The sequence below is a fragment of the Electrophorus electricus genome, chromosome 10 (genome assembly GCF_041902795.1).
Source record: "Electrophorus electricus isolate QZ-2024a chromosome 10, ASM4190279v1, whole genome shotgun sequence".
Taxonomy (NCBI): domain Eukaryota; kingdom Metazoa; phylum Chordata; class Actinopteri; order Gymnotiformes; family Gymnotidae; genus Electrophorus; species Electrophorus electricus.
The window spans coordinates 29,171,230-29,192,077 of record NC_137506.1 but is presented as its reverse complement, the minus strand read 5'-3'; the positions used below and the strand labels follow the sequence as shown (position 1 = coordinate 29,192,077).

Below are 20,848 nucleotides of genomic sequence, written 5' to 3'. Positions count from 1 at the left end.
CATGCTCTTTCCATGTTTCTTTCTCTACAACTTTGCATCTGCAGTGAGGAAGGCCAAGTCTGTGCCCAGAGCTTTGTCAAAGTGTATTCGGAATGCTCAGAGTGTTGTGCATGTTTTGGTTCCTGACATCATTTAGATGCTGCAGACTGAGATCTGTGTGACAACAGGTAGCAGTTGACCCCTGCACAGCCAACTGAAGACCGAGCTATTTTGGAGCAGTCTCCCACAGTCTCCCTCTGTCTTACTTTCGATGAAAACATTCTCCTTGCCCGCTGGTGTGATGCGGCTGGCGGTCTTATCTTGCTCTCACATAAATGAACCGTTAAAGTTGGTGTGGAGCATTTGCACCTGCCATTAACAAGCCTGTTATGACTGAGGATAGGGATAACAGTGGCTGCTATCACCCCAGTGACTGTATCTTTGCTAAAACTTACACTGCTTCACAGATATTACCTTCTCCCCTGTTTGACTTACAGTCCATTGCATCTGAGAGAGCATACTCATAAACACACTGTTCTTGGACTGCCACATTAAAAATGCCACATGCTCTTGCTTTCTTTCACCATAAGAACATTCCTAGATGATGTCCTTTCCGTTCAATACAAAAAGTCTCAGTTCATCTTGTTTTTATGTCCAGACAGATTATTGCAATGCCTTTGTCTGCTTGTCTCCCTGCCTTGGGCCTTAAGAAGTTTCAGCATGTGCAGAACTCCATTGTGAGAGTCCATGCAGCAGACCACTGGAACACAGAACTCCCCCACTCCGCCAATTACATTGGCTACCTGTTCAATCTCACACACAAACTGAAATACTTCTGGATTTGCAAGGTTTGGAGACTTCCACTGTGTACTCTGTTCTTCCGACATACTTTTTATTCACTGTTACTTTCCAGCAATGCACCACTGGTAAAAGGGCACTTAGTGCAACAAGTCCTAATCTCAGGAACAGTATTCCTCCTCGCCTACATGCCTGTACATCTCTGATCTTTTAAAAAACAGCTGAAAACCTCATTTCTAGCTTGCCTACTCAATGATATATTTACTGCAGCTTAGTGACTCAATGTTTGTATTCACAATTACTTTTAATTTACTTCTTGGTCCCATTATTAATATTATTATTATCTTTGTTTTTTAACTATTCATTCTTATTTTTGTATGTGGTTTACTCCTGTCTCTTAGTAATTTTGTTCTCTTTGCTTTTTAAATTTTTTTGTGCGGTGATCTTGATTGGCACATATAATTACAATTATATTCCATTACCATGATTTGCATGAATATCTTCATCCTTCATGGTTCACACAGACTCCTCATCCACCGTGTGATAATGCTCAGTAGCAGACTTTGGCCTCCACTTCTTTGCGTGATCTTGTTACCTTCTTTTCTGCTATAACAGTCCGCAGATGTCAATCCGAAGGCCACAGATGTTCCTCAGCTTGAAAACACTTTGCATTCCTTATCTATCTGCCTAATCGATCTTCCCTCCTATCTATTGTGAGACCAACAAGGTAAGACATACTGCCAGATGTTACTTGGTTTCAAAGGTTCAGTATAATATAGGAAAACCACCTGTCTCAAGTTTGCTTGTTTCAACCTAGACATTATTTGCTTACAGACCTGATGTCCCAATGATGAGAGTCTGAAAATGCCCTTACACTACAGAGGTTCAGGCAGCATTGTGCTAAGGCCATCCACAGTAACCCTCAACATCCCCATAGTGTCACACAGATTTTCAACAATGGCACCCTGCCATTAGTTGACCTGAATCCAAGAGCTCCTTCCCAAGCACCTTGACCGTAAAACTAAAGTCAACAATTTTCTCCTCTTCTCTCTGGTCTTGGAGCTGCCAGACAACTACTCTCACTATGGCTTCATGAACCTAGCAAAGGTAAAGAGACAAAAGGTCCTCCTCTGAGATGGCTGTATCTAACAGGAACCAGCTGTTTATCATCCAAGCATCTCACTCCTGTTGTGCGTCGGTGATGGCATTGGATCAAGCTGGCGGGATTCGCAGGGAAAAACAGGGCTCAGCTCTTCGCTTCCTGCAGGCCATGGACTCGTATCATAGATCAGACAAGCCTGAGATGTCACAGCAACACGGTTCCACTGAACACCGCCGCCAAGCCAAACAGAAGAGCACTTCTGTTCTTCATATTATCTAAGTGGACGGGATGGTTCTAATATAGTCGAATAGTCAAAGTCTGCAGAAAGGAAATTTTTGTTTCCACTGTTGTTGACTAGAATGGTAAAAGGGAGCTTGTTTCATGTTGGACAACTCCTGTTATTGCACTAGAAGCAAGGGCAGAAAGTGATCAAGGAAACCTTTGCTAAAGAGACTGTATTACTGTAACTTTAGAGAGGAAGTGATCATTCATAAAGGTAAGAGGTAATAGCTGTGAATGAAGTCTCTGAAGTTTCTGAAGTCTCAGTTTTAGATTTCCAACCCCCTTATGGCTAGTGAAAAGCCTGCTGAACCGTTTACATGAAACTCCTCATCTTATGTCTCTCCTGGTTCTCTCTTTACTTTCGTCACTGACCTTCCTGTTGTGCATGTGTTTATTTCCACCCTCCCCATTGCAGTAATCTGGGCTGCCTTCCTGTAATTAATCTAACCCAGATCTCTGTCCATTTCCCTCTCTATTGTTCATCATCTGTTCTGTTCCTCAGGGACCACGGTCATTTTAGTTTAGGAACACAAATGACAAGAAAGTTTAAGGTATTGTGTCAAAATTAAGCTATTTGGTAACCTGACAGAGTTGACATAGGTCGATTTTTTTCTAGGCTTTGGAATTTGCTGTAATCCTCTTATCTTAGAAGCAGGGACATTCTTGATCAAAGGTACCTGAATCAACCACAGTGGATGGACAAATGCAGCAAACCTTAAAACAGTCCTTAAAACTGGTTAAGATGCCTGGGCCCGGTCCTTAAAACTGGTTAAGATGCCTGGGCCCAGTTTTTACTGGGTGTTACATCAGCAGTTCTCTCTGCTTCAGCACCAGCCCGTTCATAGGCAAACTGAGGCAGAGGGGAGAAAAAGGTGAGACAAAATGTTGGGAAACGCCAAAAGCTCATTCAGGTCCCAGAAAATATAGTGAAGTCTCCACAGTGCAGATCACCTAACCATTAAAGAGAACTCTGTTACTGTATTATAATGGTTTTTTTTGCCCTTAGATATACATGCCCAATACCCTCAACTTAAGTACTCAGTGTGAAAAGGAGGCACTAGACATGGGATAAAAGGCACAATGACTAGACTGTGCACAACATTCTCAAGTTCCTACAGCTGCAGATCTGCTACTGTTTCCCAGGGCTGCATTCCTGAGGGGTCTAAAGCTTTCCCGCATAAACCCAGGAGCCCTCCAGTCCAGCTCTGTCTCTTGGGAAAACATTTCCTTGAGTTTTCCTTTTCTTGTCTGGAGAGCAAATCAGCGTTTGTTTGTGTTTGACTTATGGGTGCCATGGCGACAGAAGCATTCTCAGGCATCGACCATTCCATAATATTAGAATTCGTTCAGTATATTCTGGTATCATGCAGTGGGTGCATTAAACTGCCATTTTGCTGTTTGAGAAAATACATGATAATGAGTAGTCTGTTTAATAAAAAGAGACCAGAGATGCTAGTTGAAATTTGTCAGCTGAAACAACGCATATTAAACAATCAGATTACTCAGACTGTATTTTATGAATACCATTTAAGATGACAGCTGTTTGCTTCAGTTAGTTCCATACAGTAGACGAAGCAGAATGTTAAAAATGTCTGCTCAGTCACCTCTGCCATGATAAGAGTTGGTTAAGTCATCTGGGCACAGTTTTCACTTCAGTTAGTCCATCAGCTTCTACCTTTAGTTCAGAGATTCAGCAGATCTCCTACTCTGCCTGAGCATCCAAGTTCCTTCATGCCATAGAACTCAAGGCCACTGAACAACCTCGCTCTCCAAGCAAGGCTACATGAAAGAGTACATTTAAAAGTGCATCTGGAAATCAAATGATGGTTTCCGTATGCATAGGAAACCAAGGCAACAAAAATATGGAGAGGTTGAACCTAGTGGTCTGTGGATTGTCGACTTGAGAGCTTAATTATCGATTCCAAAGAGCTCTAATGATACAGACAGAAAATAGTGCTTCAGATTAGGCATTCCAGATTTAGAGGCCAAGTATGAATAAAAGTGAATAAAGTACATTTATCATTACCATAGTATAAATCTATAAAACACTCTATTGGTTGCAAATTTATAAGCCATTTGCACAGCAATGTCATATTTAATGTTTTTTTTTTTTATAGCACCAAGAGCGCACAGACCACAGATGGACACGGTAGCCTTTTATTTGACTGATCAATGATGGGGGTTTAGCAACCTACATGCTTTGCTTACCATTAGCCAATGTCTGTCTATCCAAATGGATTTATAGTACGTTTTCACCATTTATTCATAGATTGAGTTCTAACTCATAAATGTGTTGGCGAATACTTATGAATATTGTCGCCTGCGTGAAGATAAAAGGCGCGCGGCTCATCGTCTGGCCGATATTCGGAGGGAGGAAACTCGAGCCCAACCTGCTCATGACCCGGAATCTCCTGCCATCCCCGTCCTGGGTCGGGGCCGACTGGTCCCCTCTGGACGGCAACCTGGGTGGTCTGGTTGACCATGAGGCTTGCGCAGGAGTTTGGTTAACTGGCTCGCTCTCTCTCTTTCCCATGCTGAGTATAAGCCTCTCCTCATCAGGTGCTCCTCGTGCACCCTGCTCGCCAGGTTGGGTGTACCGGCACACTCCCCTCCTCAACTCCCTGTTACTCGTGATGGGACTTTCCCTATGGCTTTATGTTCGGTCAGCTTGTCACCATGTGCTTTTGTTTTCTTCCCTGTTCCCACATGTTGCTCCCCTGTTGGCGTCCTTCACATGTATCTAGTTTATCCTTGTAATCAATATGTGTATACATACTCCTCTGTTTCATCTCACCCTCGATGGTTGTTTCTCTGAATGTCCATGTTGAAATTATTCTCTTTGTTACGATCTACCAAACTCCTGTTTTCGTTGTTTTGTGTTTATCTTTGCTTTCTGTTTAAATGTCTCCTTTTGCTTGCTTTCTCATTAAATGGACATGTTCATGAAACTCTGTTTACAAAACTTTGTGCTTGCATCCTGTCTCATCTCACAAATTCCAACAGTTCTTAGAACTGTGTTTGCAGAATCCAGAATATACCACAAAATGCTGAACTAGTTCCAAAAAGGAGGATGATTGCTACTGCAGCCTTTACCTAAGAACAGAACTTTTCCACATAAAAGTCACTTTCATTCATTTTACTCTCTAGATTACTACTCTATATTGCCACTCAGTTAAAATGAATGAAATTTAAAAGTTACAGCTGTCCACTACCAAGCTAGCCCCTCTCTTTTGAGCACACCCTCAGGATTTCCTTCCGTTTTGTACACGGCTTCACTCTAGATCAAGTTTTTTGACTCTAAATCCTATGGAGAAAGAAACTCGTACATTAGTCAGTGGAGCAATGGTTGGTTCTGCATCTCCCATTTGTTACCTTGCTCCTCTGTTATGATTGAGCCCAGAACCAAAGCCCTTCCACTATAGTCTGCTTAGACTTTCTCCAGATTGCTTCTAAATTATTTACTGTCTCCCGTTCAAATGCAACTGCATTGAGGGTTCATCTCAAGCACAGAGCAGAAGCCAAACCTCAAGTCCACATAAAGACAAAGTCTTAAAGGACTCAGTAACCTGCACTCACGTTGATTACATGCATTGATCTATACCATGTGCTGTTGTGAATGGGCTACAGAAAACCAAGTGTATGTGCAATATGTTGTGGTGTGATGCTGGTAGCTTCTGCTGGTTTAGAGCACTGAATCTCAGAGCTGAGTGGATGATTGCTGTACTTATGTGGTTTTAAGTGCAATACTGAGCAAGACTAAATTTATAAAAATTTCAGAGCAAGTCTGCTAAATATAGTATTTCATGTTTAAAGGCCTGCATCACCTTCTATTACAGTGGGAGTAAAAAAAAAAAAGTTCTGGGCCTGTCCCTACATGCCTGGGTGCGTTGTGAAAAGTATTTCCTTCATGGCCATATGCACTAGTACAACACTGAGTTATAATGGCAGACTAAAGTAACTCCTCTCTTACTCACACAGCAAGTAAAGTCAATAAGACTTAATAAGAGGATCTGGAAAGTTGGCATCAGAACAGGATGGAAAATTAGGTATATCCAGTAGACAAGACATCTGTGACTCCACACACTAAACAAAGAACCAAAACCCCTACACAAGATTCCATCACATTAAGTCTGATGTCATCTTTCATCACCCCATAGTTGCCATGGCTGCTTTTGATTGAGTTCCATCCCAAAGCTCACTGTCTTGCACCATTGCATCATTCCACGGCAATGCGGAACTTCAGCACATTAGAATTCCATCAAAGACAATAAGGAATCTCAGAAATTAGGTGTGGTTTGTTATCAGGATACTTTTCTTTTCACACCTTCAAGGCTAACTACATAACATGACTATCATGAGGCCAATTAGCAGCAAAGTACTGCTAACTGGCTAATAATCCAGTACTGTGAATGTACTGATATGTTTGTGATGTTCATCTTTAATAATGGTATCTTATGAAGTCTTATTTTCAGTAAAAGACTAGGCTGCCATTTTCTGTTATAGTGTTAGTGACTGAAGGATAATGAATGATACTTTGTCACAAAGTCATAATGCCACTGTGTTGTTGATGTGTGCAGCAAACCTGAAAAGAGGCAACCTGTCTTTAGAGGAGTTAATCATGCAACTTCACCAATTCAAGAACAACATTGGGTTTTCAGGTCTGCACACGAACAGTTCTAAATGGGCAGTGTCTTTCAAATTAAGCATCTGAGCTAACCGAGGACCAGCAGAGACTCAGCTGTTGGACAGATAACAGGGTGGAGGCAGTTGCCTCTACATCCCATCTGCATGATGTTTCTTCACGCTTAGATAACACGTTCTGTTAGCATGCGAGAACTGACGCAGGAGATGCAGGGCACAGACGTACCTCAAACTACAGTGAAAACAACAGTTACAGTGCTGGCTGAAATATAGGACATTATGTACAACTAGCCAAAGTTATGAATAGTTTAATGCCACATCCATTTTTAGACCAGAAAGAACAACACTGAGCCAAATACTAAAATAAAACTATAACTCATTAGTGATATACCTTGGCAACTTCTGTTTATTTCTTGCAATAATTTATTTGAATTCTGAAATGAAATCAGTTTGCTGTGTACTTAGATTATACAAATCTGCCATTTATTCTGAGTTTTTTTGTGTGTTACACAGTTGGTGATAAGGAAGGCTATATCATACATTAATTGGCTAAACTAGCTCAAATATCAAAACTGCTATGTAATTAGAGAGAATGACAGATTTATATGGTTTTAACCTTGCACTACTCATTGTACAGGCATACAGTATACTACAACATTTGCCTTGCCTGCTGAGTTCTGGGAAGAACACTTTGAACCTTGAAACAGATGACGAAACACATGACAGATCTTGACTTCTTGTTCTTTCTATTCATGACTAGTTACCATGGCACAGGACACAAGCCCAAACAAATAGCTATTGGTTACTAAGGAAACAAGGGTTTTTTTAGGGGGTGGGCATATGCCAAATATTCAAAAAATGTGCCAAAAAGCACAGTGCCACACGATAAATTCATCCTTAATTATGATTGGTTGCATGCCCTGGATATAGATTAAGCTTTGAACCGGTCTCCTGTGATTGCATACACAGATATAAGCCTTTTAGCAAGAAACATGTACAGATTCCTACCCACAGTTGGGTATTATTACTAGTCCATGTTAATTTGGACTTGTTCAACATTAAACAATATTTTAAGCATATAGTGGTGTGACATCATAACTATTTCATAAAATAGGCTGTTAAACGATACATGACATTCTTGTGATGACTTGTAGATCAAGCTAACTACAGCAGGCACAACTAGCCCAGTGGCAATGTCAGCCAGAACCTTTCAGAACTGGAAAGATTACAATAACAGTAAAATTACTAATATGTGGGAGACCTGTTTGTAAATGGAAAATACAAACAGGAGATTATCACGTCAGGCTGACTTCAGGCTAAATGTAAGGACAGTAAGCAACAAATGGATTCAACAAATGGACACTAAAACAATAGTAATATTCAAGATTTTAACAGATTGGTGGAAATCATTGAATTATGCATGATTAACCTTCATGTGTTCCCTTACCCCATGTGGCTATATTGGCTGATGCATTGTTGCAACCAGTTACATTAGATTTCCTCCCACAGTTATAGTGGGCGAGGAGTGCTGTGGAGTCTCCTCGTTGATTGCACTCCTCTGCAGTGAGCAAGTAATGGAGCTGTTCCTCACAGAGCCTGGCTTTGCTGTTGATCTTCACACAGTTGATAGTTGATAGCACTGATGCTGAGTCAACAGCATAGATGCAAACAGGCAAATGTGGAGAAAAACTGGGATAATGGAAGCTCACACACACACACACACACACACACACACACTATTTACATGCCACTTACAGTTCATTCTTATAATGCAATGTGAGAAAAGTGGGGAACTATCTTAAAACCGAACATGCAGCATTAGCATTGTTGCTATTAAACAAATGGTCTGACACAGAAATTCAAAACATTTACAGCATTTGGCAGACAATCTCTGGGAACTGAACCCATAACCTTGGTATTAGTAGTGCCATGCTCTACCTGCTTTACCTGGTACAAGCAGCTAACGCAAAATATGATATGGTCACCATCCAAAACCATGTCACCAGCCAGGCTAAATGTCTGCTTCTGACATTCAGCTTGTGTTATCAAGAACATCGCTAAACTCTGGCAGGAAAAGCCCCATTCTTGGTCTCGTTTAGGGACGTTCCTATTGCTCACTTTCTCTCTTACCACTCAGTATAAGAGCTACAGCAGAGAATATGAAAGCACTAGAGCCAAGTAATCTCACCATGTCCATGAATAACCCACTGCTGATAACACATAGTGCAGTATTAAATAATGCTCATTAGCTCTGACTGATGGCTAAGGTGTCAGCGTTAAAGAACGTGAGATAAAACAAGCAAGATGCCATATGATATGATCGGGTTGCTTTGTGAAAAGATAACTCAAAGCACTGAATGAATCTGTGTGTGTGTGTGTGTGTGTGTGTGTGTGTGTGTGTGTGTGTGTGTGTGTGTGTGTGTGTGCTTCTTTTTTTCCCCACTCATCGTCTTATCGCTCCATACCATCTGCTTTTCCAGGCCACTAAAAAGACCAGGCTAATCTGACTGTGTTCAGGTCACCAAAGCCACTCTTGGTCCCAGTAGCCTGGCCCCTACAGCTAGGTGACTAATGCCGTAAGCCCAGCCAGTGTCGGATGTTCCAGGGGCCCTGACAGCCTAATCAAAGGCGCATGTGTTTGTTTGTTTTGTACTTTCCAGTCCACTCTACACTCTGATCCATCATCCACTCGTAAAATACCCTGGCGTACAAATGTTCTATAAGATTTAAACAAAAATACTCAGTCCTAAACTTTCAGAGAGAAAAATGATGGGAAATCAACAGCTATTTAAAAGAGCTGCATAGCCAAGTGAAATACTGTAAGAAAAACGCTGACTTGCCAAATCCCTGCAGACAGATACATGATCGTGAATCCTTTCTCTCAGAGTTGGACTGCACTAAACATTTGAAACTCAGACTTGGACCTTTGTTCATTCCAAAGATCACTTTTAAAAATTAACAACTCAATATTAAGGTTGCAGAATGGCAAAATTGAGCCTCTAACCCTCTAACCTGCACCGTAAATCTGCTGTCTGATTTTGCCTCGCTTTGGTTATACAGTCAAAAAGGAGGGGGAGGCTTGCCTGCCACCCTTCACACCTGCACCATGTCTACCACAACAGGAGGTTGGCAGCTCCACAGGAATTAGAGACGCCTGTGGGTGCTGAAACCCGATAACCCTGCTGGCATCAGTGGGCGGTTAAGGGCGGGGCCGCGTGGTGATGCCAACGGTACCAGCGGAAGATGAGACACGGAGGGAGTCAAAATCCCCCATGCGGCTGCGTGCTTTCCTGGACATGCTGCTAACAGCGGGAGGGAGAGAGGAAATGACTTTCAACTGAAAGACCTTCATGGCGAAAGCTGGCAGTGTCTACAACGCAGAGTCACAGGAGGCCTGAGGTGGCGATAGAACAGAGGCTGGGTGCTTTCAGGTCAGTGCACCCACAAGGAGGGGAAGGGGGGGTGGGAGGTGGGGCATATCTGGGATGGCAGGGTGGGGTGGAAGTAGCAGGCTGGTGATAGGGGCCCTTAGGAAACACTGGTGAAGCCGATCTATGGCACGCAAGCACAAACATGTCAGCGTTGGAGCCACAGATGGTTTTTGAAGTGCATGGCTATATAAGATCAGCCTTTGATCTCCCAGTGATTAATGTGGATGTTTAAAATATTATCTGAAACATGATTTTGACAAATGCTTTATAAATTCATTTCAGATTTGCTATGCATTTTGAAATATTATATAACATCCTGTTCTAATTAGAGGGTGATTACCAGGAGAGCAAAATCAGATGAATTACATTAAGCTGCATCATATACAAGGAATCTTCATAATACAATTAGCAAAAAAAAAAATTTAAATAAACATCAAAGGAGTACACTCCCCAGACAATTTACATGTCACAACAATGAGGTCAGTGTGTGCTGTCACTCATAACGTGAGTTTATTCTTCATGTAAACCGTGTGCGCATATGTGTGTTTGTGTGTCTGTACACGTATACTTCACAGTGCATGAAAAACAAGTGGTTGCTACGGTGCACTTGATAAACACATGGGTTGGTCTGAGGTTTTGCTATCTTTTCTGGAATGAGTCAACAATGGAGAGACCAGTGGAGGCTCACAAGAATGTTTATGTAAAGCAAAGTGACTGTATGCATGAAACACACACACACACACACACACCCACAGCAAATTCATTTCCAAATGAATTTCCAGACGGGGATCCATATTTGATTACGATACACACGTAGGGCTTCATTACTGCCCATTTCTCTCTCCAAAATGTGCCATTGAATGTCCCTTTGTCTCACCTAAAATAAGGTAGTTTACATGAACACTATTATACCCATTATTAATCCTTATGATGCATTTATAACAATGATTTTCACTACAATAATTTCATTCATTAGAGTGGGCACAAATGCTGTAAAAAAAACAAAAAAAACAAAAAACAAAAAAAACAAAACCATTCAGTCTACAGATAAAAGCAAATCCCTGCAGACTCAAGCTTTGACTTCCTGTTTAGTGAGTTAAAGGCCTAATCAATCAGTTTTCTCCTGCACCTCTTTTCGAAAAAAGTGGTTCAGGAATCAAAATGGCTCACCTTTGTACAAGATTACTCATTCCATTGAGTGAGCTTTTACAAGCATTTTTGTCATCTGTGCTTTTAGGTTGTATAAGATTACATTTTTCTCCCCATCCTGTCACCATTTAAATGACTTTCAAAGGACTTTTAAAAGGACTTCTGAGATTTCTTTTAACCTTTATTCTGTGGGCCACAGCAGCACAATCTGAAGGTTCAGGTGACAGAACTTCTGAGTAACTGTGGTGAACTTTCAAGTTCAATAGAGAAATGCCATCTATTTTATATAGAGAACAGCATATTCAACGTGTAAAGACTGAAATATCTGAGTTTTTAAAATGGTGGGATCATACAGATTCCCTAGGTCAGTTAACTGGTGACTTTACTGTGTTTACAAGTCAGTGGGGTGTAAATGCCAACAGAGGCAATGCCAATACATTTCAAACAAAGGAAGTACAAAGGCTATAAAATTCTCTTGTGAGTGTTTGTATGTGCAGCACAAAGAACCATTCTGAACACTCAAACATTCCAATGCTTTCAGCTAAATGCTTGGACTAATTGATCCCTTATTCATGTACTACGATGATTTTCCACAGTACGCATTCAGAACAAAGGAAAGGTCTTCGAGTTAAGTGAATATCTTCCACGTTTTATTAATATAAAAACTGTAACTAGAATGCAGAACTTAGAAAAGCAAGATATTTGTAAAGAATATGTTGAGTTCTCTCGAATACTTCCTAAAACTTTCACCGCTGCACCCTTGTCAAATACGCACACAGAGAGCGAGAGAGAGCGAGAGAGAGAGAGAGAGAGAGAGGCGGGCGCCAAGACTGTACCTCCCCCTCTTTCGCCGTGCGCAAACTATTTCCTCCAAGATATAAATAAGCGGATGGCGCTCATCCGCTCAAACCGAGGCGTGGTTACTGACAGGTGGATCGTTGCTTTTCTCAGTTGCTCTGCATCGGTACTTTCTATACACCAAGGAAATTTCCAGTTACTTGCGGGGAACTTTACTACAACTCTGTCAACATGCCCAAATGCCCAAAGTGCATGAAGGAAGTATATTTTGGTAAGAGACCGCCATGCTTTCAATCAAAATTGCTTTTAATGCTACAATCGCCATCTTAACTGGAATGGAGATATATATATATATATATATATAAGTGAAGTATGCAGAAACATTTAAATGTTAAAGTTGAAATCATTTCCTGCTTTTAGTGAAACATAAATCTGCTAGGATAGGGTAAGCTTCCGATATAAATTTATTCCCCGCTTACTTAAAAATATCCAACCAACTTTAATTTGGTAACTCAGAAAAATTTCAATTTGACAATGTCACTGTTGCATGTTCGCAGTTGGCTGCAGAGCCCCGGTGAGGGTTCAGCATTACCTTAGCAGATATCACTATAAATGGGCGCATGCATGAATATAACAGTGATATAAAAACAATGACCGACAGTCTAAGAATTTGTTTTGCACTGGGGATAAATGTTATTTTTGTTTACTACTTTGCGCGCCACGTGCTCTGTCGGGGTGAATCTACTACGGTTTGGTGAGGTACGTCCGCCTGATCAGTCACTTTCGCTCAGCAAACTGCAAAAAAAAAGTGCTCTTTATCTTATTTTCTTTCTACGCTCAAAACATAAAAGTAACTCAAATCTGACAATTCCCACAACTCCATATACTCATCTAAAAGTAAAATAAAGCTAAAAATGACAATCTATGCGTGCAGACTGTCTTATTTGAATCCCAGCAGAGCACATAGACGCAGCACTCATACCGATGGGCTCTGGGGATAATCAGTTAAGATGGAGACTGCAATGTTTCTCTACCATGGTTTTCCCCGAGGTACGAGTTTACACGAAAGCCAGCCTACAAAGCTGCGCCTCTCTGTCTACCGCATGTCTGGCCTTCCGGGCATGGCTCTGTCAGCTGGATGGACTGACCCTCCACTCAGTGTGCAGATCCTGCCTCTGTGCAGATTTTCTCCCCTGCGTCGTGCAGTGTAAATGCAGCGGGTTGCCTTGGTACTTTTTTTTTTTTTTTTAAACTAAAAGCAGACTTTTTCTGTCCTATTGGTCATGTTAACTTTACTTCAAAACTCTTTGGCTCATATCCGTCATTTCTGCAGGTTTCAATGAACGGATATGCTTCGTCTTCCCATCATCTGTGAGGCAGCAGAAACGCCCAGACTCCTAATGTTATTATATACCCATCATGGCTTAAAGCCACAGCAGCTCCAGTGCACCTTTCTAGTCTACCTCTATATCTATTCTTGTATTCATGTGAAGATACTTACAGTGCACCATAGCCCAAAAAAAAAACCTTCTACTCAGTTGCTAATTGCGCTTTTAACAGCCCCCACTCACTCAATAGGGCTACTATTGTTCGGATGGAAGCAATCATGCTACCACTGCCTCCCCGATAGAGGCTGAGCATTGTCTTCATCCAGAAGGACAAAAACAACTACATTTGCCCTGAGAGGAATCCAGCTGGCCTCTCTCCTCCCTCCCACAGCTGCAGCTACAGCAAGGGGTGGCTGATGAGAGAGGAGAACAATCCGCATAGTGTCTAGCAGTAATCACGATAGGACAGCGGTAATGGTACATTTCATGATGAACAGTTTCAGTTATGAAAATGCAGAGGAATACTGCTGGACAAAACCAGAGCACTGGTGCCTGCTGTTCTGTGCACCATTCACTCCCTTTCCTGTGACGTGCTTCCTCTGAACACGGGAAATGAGAAGTGAGACTGAGATGAAGAAGGACCATTTCAGAGAGACATCAACCATTAAGCCAGTCAAGTTTAAGGCAAGGAAAGGTCCAGATGAAAAAATTTAATGCAGGAACATTTTCCATTCTTTGTTGTCATTTTCCGCTTTCCATGCAGAGATTTTCCATGGCAGGGTCTGTGTGTGCTTTGGACGAGCTCTCGGGCTTTGAGGTGTGCGTGAGTGAGTGTATCCAGACCTCTGATGTACAGAGCAGCTCATCCCTACAGGCCATCACAACCATTAAACTGGTGAAGACATAACAATAAACACTCAAGGCTCCATCCTTTGTCCCCCCCCACACACACACACAAAACCATGCAAGCCCACTCGCACACAAAAGCTCAGTGTGACATGGCTGCACTACAAGCTGTTGACTTTTGCACTCAGTCTTGTGACAACTTAGCCTACAGTAGGAATAACAGAGGAACCAGCCATTCCCTGGGTATTGACCCACTGTTAGATGTAAACCGCAGCAACTGCACGTCTAGGCTGTGACTCAGTTTACCAATCCTTTTTACATCTCCATATCCTGAGGGCAAATAGCCAGAACAACTTAATACACCATTCTTTCCTGACCCTACATATTCTATCGGCTTTACACTTCATGCTGGAATTCCGACAACATTTCACACACTCCTAAATTCCCAACCTTCTTATGGGGACCGAGCACAGCTGCGTCTTTCGCGGTTACAGCACGAGATATTATACTTCAAGCCACATTAACTGAGCACCACCTTAACACATAGAGCCTTTAATGTCTGCTGGGATGCTTTTGCACGTCAGGCCTGCTGCTGGATGTAAACTTCTGTCGCGTTCATTCCACAGAAGGCCACCCTGTGCGTTAACCGGAGAGCCTCACACGAGCATACACGATCTCTAAAGGCAAAGCTTTGACATCTCTCCTCTTTTAATGGAAGACATGACTCTTTCCAGCATCTTCTCCCGAGTGGTCCTGGGTCCAGACCGCATTTAGCATCCATGAGCTGCAGATGCTTACTCCAGAGAAACTCAACTGGACTATCTAAAACATGCAGGAGTGTCTATCCTAATGAAAAAAAGGCGTCTTATGGTGCAGTCCTTCCCGTCCTCGCCTTGTTTTATGATGACCGTCATGGTGATTGTTTATGAGAATCTCATGATATCTCCCATGCGTGACATGCAGATAAAGCCTTTCTTTTACTGGCATTTATGAGTGGTGGGAGTGGGGTTGGGAATTCCTCAGGGAACGCCTTTTCTGCAGCTACGCCCAGGCAATGTTCTCTCTACCATGACTTATCTGAAGGAGTGGAAAACATTGCGATGATCTGATTTGACTAAACTTGGCTCACAACTATTGGACACAGTTGCAATTTCATCTCAGGACAACTCAGTTCTCGATAGTTTTCTCAGCCAATAAAACATAATGCCACCACCACTACAGAAGGAAATATGCATTTAGAGTACCGCAGTGAAGAGTATGTTCTTTGAATCTCTTTCCTCGATCTAATGCTTCTAGTGTTTTAATGGCTCTGTAGATTATTATTACATCTTGTCTTCCAGCGGAGAAGGTGACATCTCTGGGGAAAGACTGGCACAGACCCTGCCTGAGGTGTGAGAAATGCAACAAGACCCTGTCTGCTGGCTCCCACGCAGAGGTAAACTTTCAATTACAGAAAAGTTGCAACTCAACGCAGTGGACTCACATTGACTTTTGGCACAGAGGATGCAGTCAAAACAATGTCTGGAGTTCCAGTAGCAGATTGATTTGCACAGGGAAGCGTGTGTATGTTGGCCATGCTCCATATCCTTTAATATGCTGTAAACAGAATAATGTGTTTCCTTTGTTAGCATGAAGGAAAGCCGTACTGTAACAAACCGTGCTACTCTGCACTCTTTGGACCCAAAGGTGAGTAAACATTCTTCGTTATATTATTGGAGTACATCTCTGTGCCATTCAGACATGGTTATTTAATAACTAAGGTTATCTATTTAGGAAAAGTCTCCTCTCAAAGCACCACATCTTTCTCACATGCTCTTGATTGAACCCAGACAAACAGTCTTGGTTTTCCAAGCCTTTAACTAAGGGCCATACTTCTGCCATACCTCTTACTTCTTATGCACAGCTTGTTGCTTCTATCATAACTACTCCAAATGTTAACAAGCCCTGTAAGGGGATTTTCATGTCCATTAACTGAGGTGGTAAAGGCAAAGTCAGTGTGGCTCCCAAACTGGCCTTCGTTTAGACAGAACACTTGTAAACCGGTCAGGGAAACACAAAGCACTACTGTTTCCACTGTTGTGGTCACTTGCCACTGTTTTTACAAGGAACACTACTGAATTTGTCACTAATCCCCTTCCCTCTCTCTCCCTCAGGATTTGGACGTGGAGGCACCGAGAGCCACACATTCAATTAGATTCTGACACAGGTAAAGCTGTGTTCCATAGTTTCCTCACTCACTCTCACGTCCTGTCCTAAAAGGTTTTTCCCATTGAGAATACAGTTCAGGCCTAGAAAAAACAGAAACAGCCCATAGTGCAGTTCTGTTCACCACCACGTCATTGTGTTTAAGTTGACTCTGCTTTCTTTTCCATTATAGACTACCTACCGGTGGACCCAAGGGTTTGCAGGGGACTGCCAGATACAATTCAGCTGCCTTTTCATGTATTGCTAAAGCAAGTGACCAATGCAAGCACTTTCAGTTTGGACATACCAGTTTATCACCACTGAAGGCCAGTTTACACCAGACTATGCCTAAACTATGTCCAGGGCCCCAATCTGTGTCCAGGTTTTTTTTTTATTTTAAACAATTAACTGTAGTTTCCTATACCGCAAACTATTGGAAAGACTATTCAAATTGTTTGTTTTTTCATAATTAAACATTCAGTTTTTCATTTGAAACAGTGTTTTCTCACAGTATTTCACAAATGTACTTACTCTGTTACATGAGCACACACACACCTTTTCAACAGTTTTATTCTATAACTACTCCTCAGAAGAAGGCAGTTACAATATTACCATTTAAACCATTGAAAGACTTGAAACATAAATTGATGCCTACAAATTGCATTCATCCAACCCTCAGAAAATCACATGCTCTCACAAACCCCAGAATGTTCATTCTCAATAAATGTCACATTTTTATCATTAGTTAAATCGATAATTTCCTCTGAACTGAATCATTCATTTTCTCAAAATATGTTAAATAACTCAATAGTATTAAAGCTTAGCCTTATATGGCAACATTCATTCACATGGGCTTCAAATGGAATCCTCACTTCTAGAACAGTCCCACGCTTGTTTTAACTTGACCGAGTCCATAGGGAAGTCTGCGTAATTCTGGGGAGTCACAGCAGTTACACCATCCCTGGTTGGCCTCTGGGGTCATCCAGCCGGTCACTCCCACCTGCCATTAACTGTTCGCCCCCTCACGGGCACACTGGCAGCAGCTCCCTCCCACCGTCACCATGGTAACAGACAGAAACAAAACCCAACAGAGAGCAAGCCAACACTCCTCGTCTCTCTCGCACGCCTTTGCCCTCTGAACAAAGACCTTGTTTCACCGCACTGTCCACACACAAACAGTAGAAAACTTTTTCCCTTAAATGTCAGCCCCAGCACCTTACTGATAGTGGTGCTTTCCATAATGTGGGTGACAAAATGACAACTATGCAAATGACTAAGCAAATAACGACCTCTGCAGCTGTTCGGCTCCGCTCTGCCCTCCAGGTCTCGTCTGCTCACACAGGAAGGACACACTTACCACATCTCTTGCTTCTGATGAAATATCACATTTTATTCAATACAGAAATTCTCCAGCAGTGACCAGCAGGCCAATCAGTAATACTTATTGCTCTCACCCAGCTGACCCTGAAAGCATGACCCACTTGAATTGGCTCAGGTCAACTCTGTGGTGTAATCATTTTTTTAAAAGCTGCTTAGAGCTGTTAAACTCTTGCAGTCAGCAGAGCCACGCCAGCAGGGTGCATTCCCAGTCACTTTTTTTAGACAGGATATTTCACAAGACATTAAAAATGTGAAACTATAAAACAAAGCTTAAATAACTGCGCTTAGCCAACGCATTGTTACTGTACTTTCTAAACGCTCATTTTACATCTCGTCTACCTGATTCAAATCTGACGTGTGTTATTCATAGTATGCATGTGTGCTATGTTCTGTTCGGCCAAGTTGACATGAACGTCGATCCTATATTCCAAGGTCATTTTTAAAACCGCAGGTTTTATTTCACATCATCAAATAACGTGCTCTGTGTCATTCATCCAGCTTTGAATTTTGACAGAGAGTGTGTGAGGATGAATCTACTGTGTTCCATTCTTGCACTGTGCAGACATGGTGCAAACGAAAACCTATAGCCACCTACTGAATATACGCAGTTACTGTCTCCAAAAAGGTGAGGCTGGCATTCAGTTCAAGCCTCCGTGCTTAAAGATGCAACCGAATTTAAAAAGATGCAGATGCAACCACTGCATAGCTCTCAGTCACATTAATTGTTAATTTATATCACTATAAAATCACTGTTCTCAAGGTTCATGTACTACAGATGTTCCACGTGCCCTTTGCCTAAGAGCCAGATGTGATGACAAAGTGGTCAACTAGGTACAGTAATAATTTTAAGATACTTGGGATTACAAAATCCAGAACCCGATTTCAGGTCCAGATTTGAATAGCCTACCACTGCTTTATATGAACAACCACTTTCTTAGTCGACACTTAACTTGCAGTAGGTTTGGTTGTTACTACATGGGCGCAGTTTTGGGGGGCACGGGAGAGAAAGTGTCCCCCAATAATTCCTGCTCACACTACCCATTTAATGTGTTATCTTGGGTGGTGTGAGCAGTGTCCGCCCCCCCATGTGGAAATGAAGCCTACACCACTGGTTACTGCATATAACATTCTTTACCTCATTAATCCTCATTGGGGGGTTAATGCCGCATACTAGTGTGGAAAAAAGTGACATTCTAGAGGTACTTTTTGCTCAATTTTTGCCAACCTTGAAACATTTTCGACCCTTTATAGGGTTTTAAGCATCACCTTTCAAATACTCTGCAAGAGTCTGGAGACGACCTTCATGTTATGGAAGCCAATAAAAGTGATGAAAAGCATTTTGGTACAATTGCTGGGATTGGTACAGAATATACGGACAGTGGGGACAAGACGCGTGATTTGCAATTGCCACTCATCTTCTATTTACATTTGTTGTCGGGTAGGTTTTTGGTAGTCGTTGTGAGCGTCTGTTTTTACTGAACACAGTATTTAACTGAAGTCACTCTGAGAAAAATAGTAGCCTATTCAATTGGACTGACAAAAGTCTAAGAAAAATAGCCTACATATCAAAGACTCAACATGTTTTGCTTCCAACATGAACGCAAGCAATTTAAAGTGCAAACACTCGACACCTACAATCCCAGAGTATTATAAAGTATTATCTGTGAAATCTAGTAATGTTCATAGCTCGACGCATTTGTCGTGAGAACTAGCCACCAAAGAAGCAGATGCACAATAAAATATCCGTTTTCCAAAGGAATCATATGGACGTGTTAATTCAACAGGGCAGCAGAAACCACGCACTATTCAACGCAGATAAGCGGGGGAGTCGATGCTGAAGCTGGCCTTCGTTTCTCTTATCGACCGAACATGGGGCTTATTCCCCCGGTCTCTCATCCTTCTCCCACGTTCTTGCGCTCCTCCCTTCGACAGGAATGACGGAGTGGAAACTGGAAGCGATTAAGCTCGCTAGGTGCCTCCGTCTTCAGTGCAGTACCACTGTGCAGATGTGCTATAATGAGCTCACTGGTGTTTAGTGTTTGCTAATGGGGGCCGAGCAAGGAGCGAGAAAGGCCCGCCTGTGCACCTTCACCTGCATGAAGCAGATCGCCCCGTTTCCACCTCGGATGTTATTCTGGTTTGGAAACGGATCAGATCCCAAAGAATCCCCACGCTGTGCAGTCATAATAAAATCCACACATCCGGGCAGACGGAGGGGCTGTGGAGACCCCAACTCCTGTTCTTCCATCTCCTATTGAGAAGGTGATAAAATTAGCAAGGCAAATGGGAGACATCCGATTGCCTTGCCCATGATTACTATAATTACAGGACGAACTGTAAATCCAGTAGGAAACTGTAAATCCTGTAGGTTCTTGGTGAAATGCCTAGTTCATGAACAGGTAATTCCTTGCGGAGGTATACAGACATAAATACAAGTGACTATACATTGTGGTATTTACGAGTGTTTTTTTTATTCTTGCCTTGGAGGTGTATTAGAACCATTGATATGGTGTTTACATGACTGTTGTTTGAATACATTATCATATGTCTCTGCAAAAGGCTGGGGAGCTTAAGTGATTAAGCCCTTTTTGGCCATAAACTGAAAAAAATAGCCCACACAATATAATATAGCCCACACAATATAAAAACAAATGACAGAATCAGTAGGCCAGTAAGATTAATAAGTAGCATATGCCTACAGTGTTTCTGAAGCAATATAAAACCAGACAAAGAAAGAACTGGCATGAAATGTGAACAGGACTACAGCCTAACAAATGGTCATTAAAATGACAGCTGCCTGACCTCTTCAGGCTTCAAGTTTGTTTGTCGTTTGCACAGAAAATAATTGAAATGCTTTGTTTCTGAAACAGGCCTACATATTTCATTAGCTAGTGCTTGTTTTTCTTGCCGTGGTTTTCGCTCACAGACCC

General features: G+C 42.0%; 1 protein-coding gene across 1 annotated transcript; it reads left to right on the top strand.

Annotated features, from left to right (window-relative positions):
- Positions 1-12,271: 12,271 nt before the first annotated feature.
- Positions 12,272-17,033, top strand: crip1 (cysteine-rich protein 1). The gene is made up of 5 exons (XM_027027318.3): positions 12,272-12,451; positions 15,695-15,789; positions 15,983-16,040; positions 16,508-16,560; positions 16,732-17,033. Exons 1-4 carry the CDS (start codon positions 12,412-12,414, stop codon positions 16,546-16,548), a joined length of 234 nt encoding a protein of 77 aa, XP_026883119.1. The 5' UTR covers positions 12,272-12,411; the 3' UTR covers positions 16,549-16,560; positions 16,732-17,033.
- Positions 17,034-20,848: the final 3,815 nt, after the last annotated feature.

Coding starts and splice junctions, on each gene's coding strand:
- crip1 (XM_027027318.3), top strand. CDS start 12,412: ATGCCCAAATGCCCAAAGTGCATGAAGGAAGTATATTTTG. Junction 12,452..15,694: donor CATGAAGGAAGTATATTTTG/GTAAGAGACCGC, acceptor CTTGTCTTCCAG/CGGAGAAGGTGACATCTCTG. Junction 15,790..15,982: donor CTGCTGGCTCCCACGCAGAG/GTAAACTTTCAA, acceptor TTCCTTTGTTAG/CATGAAGGAAAGCCGTACTG.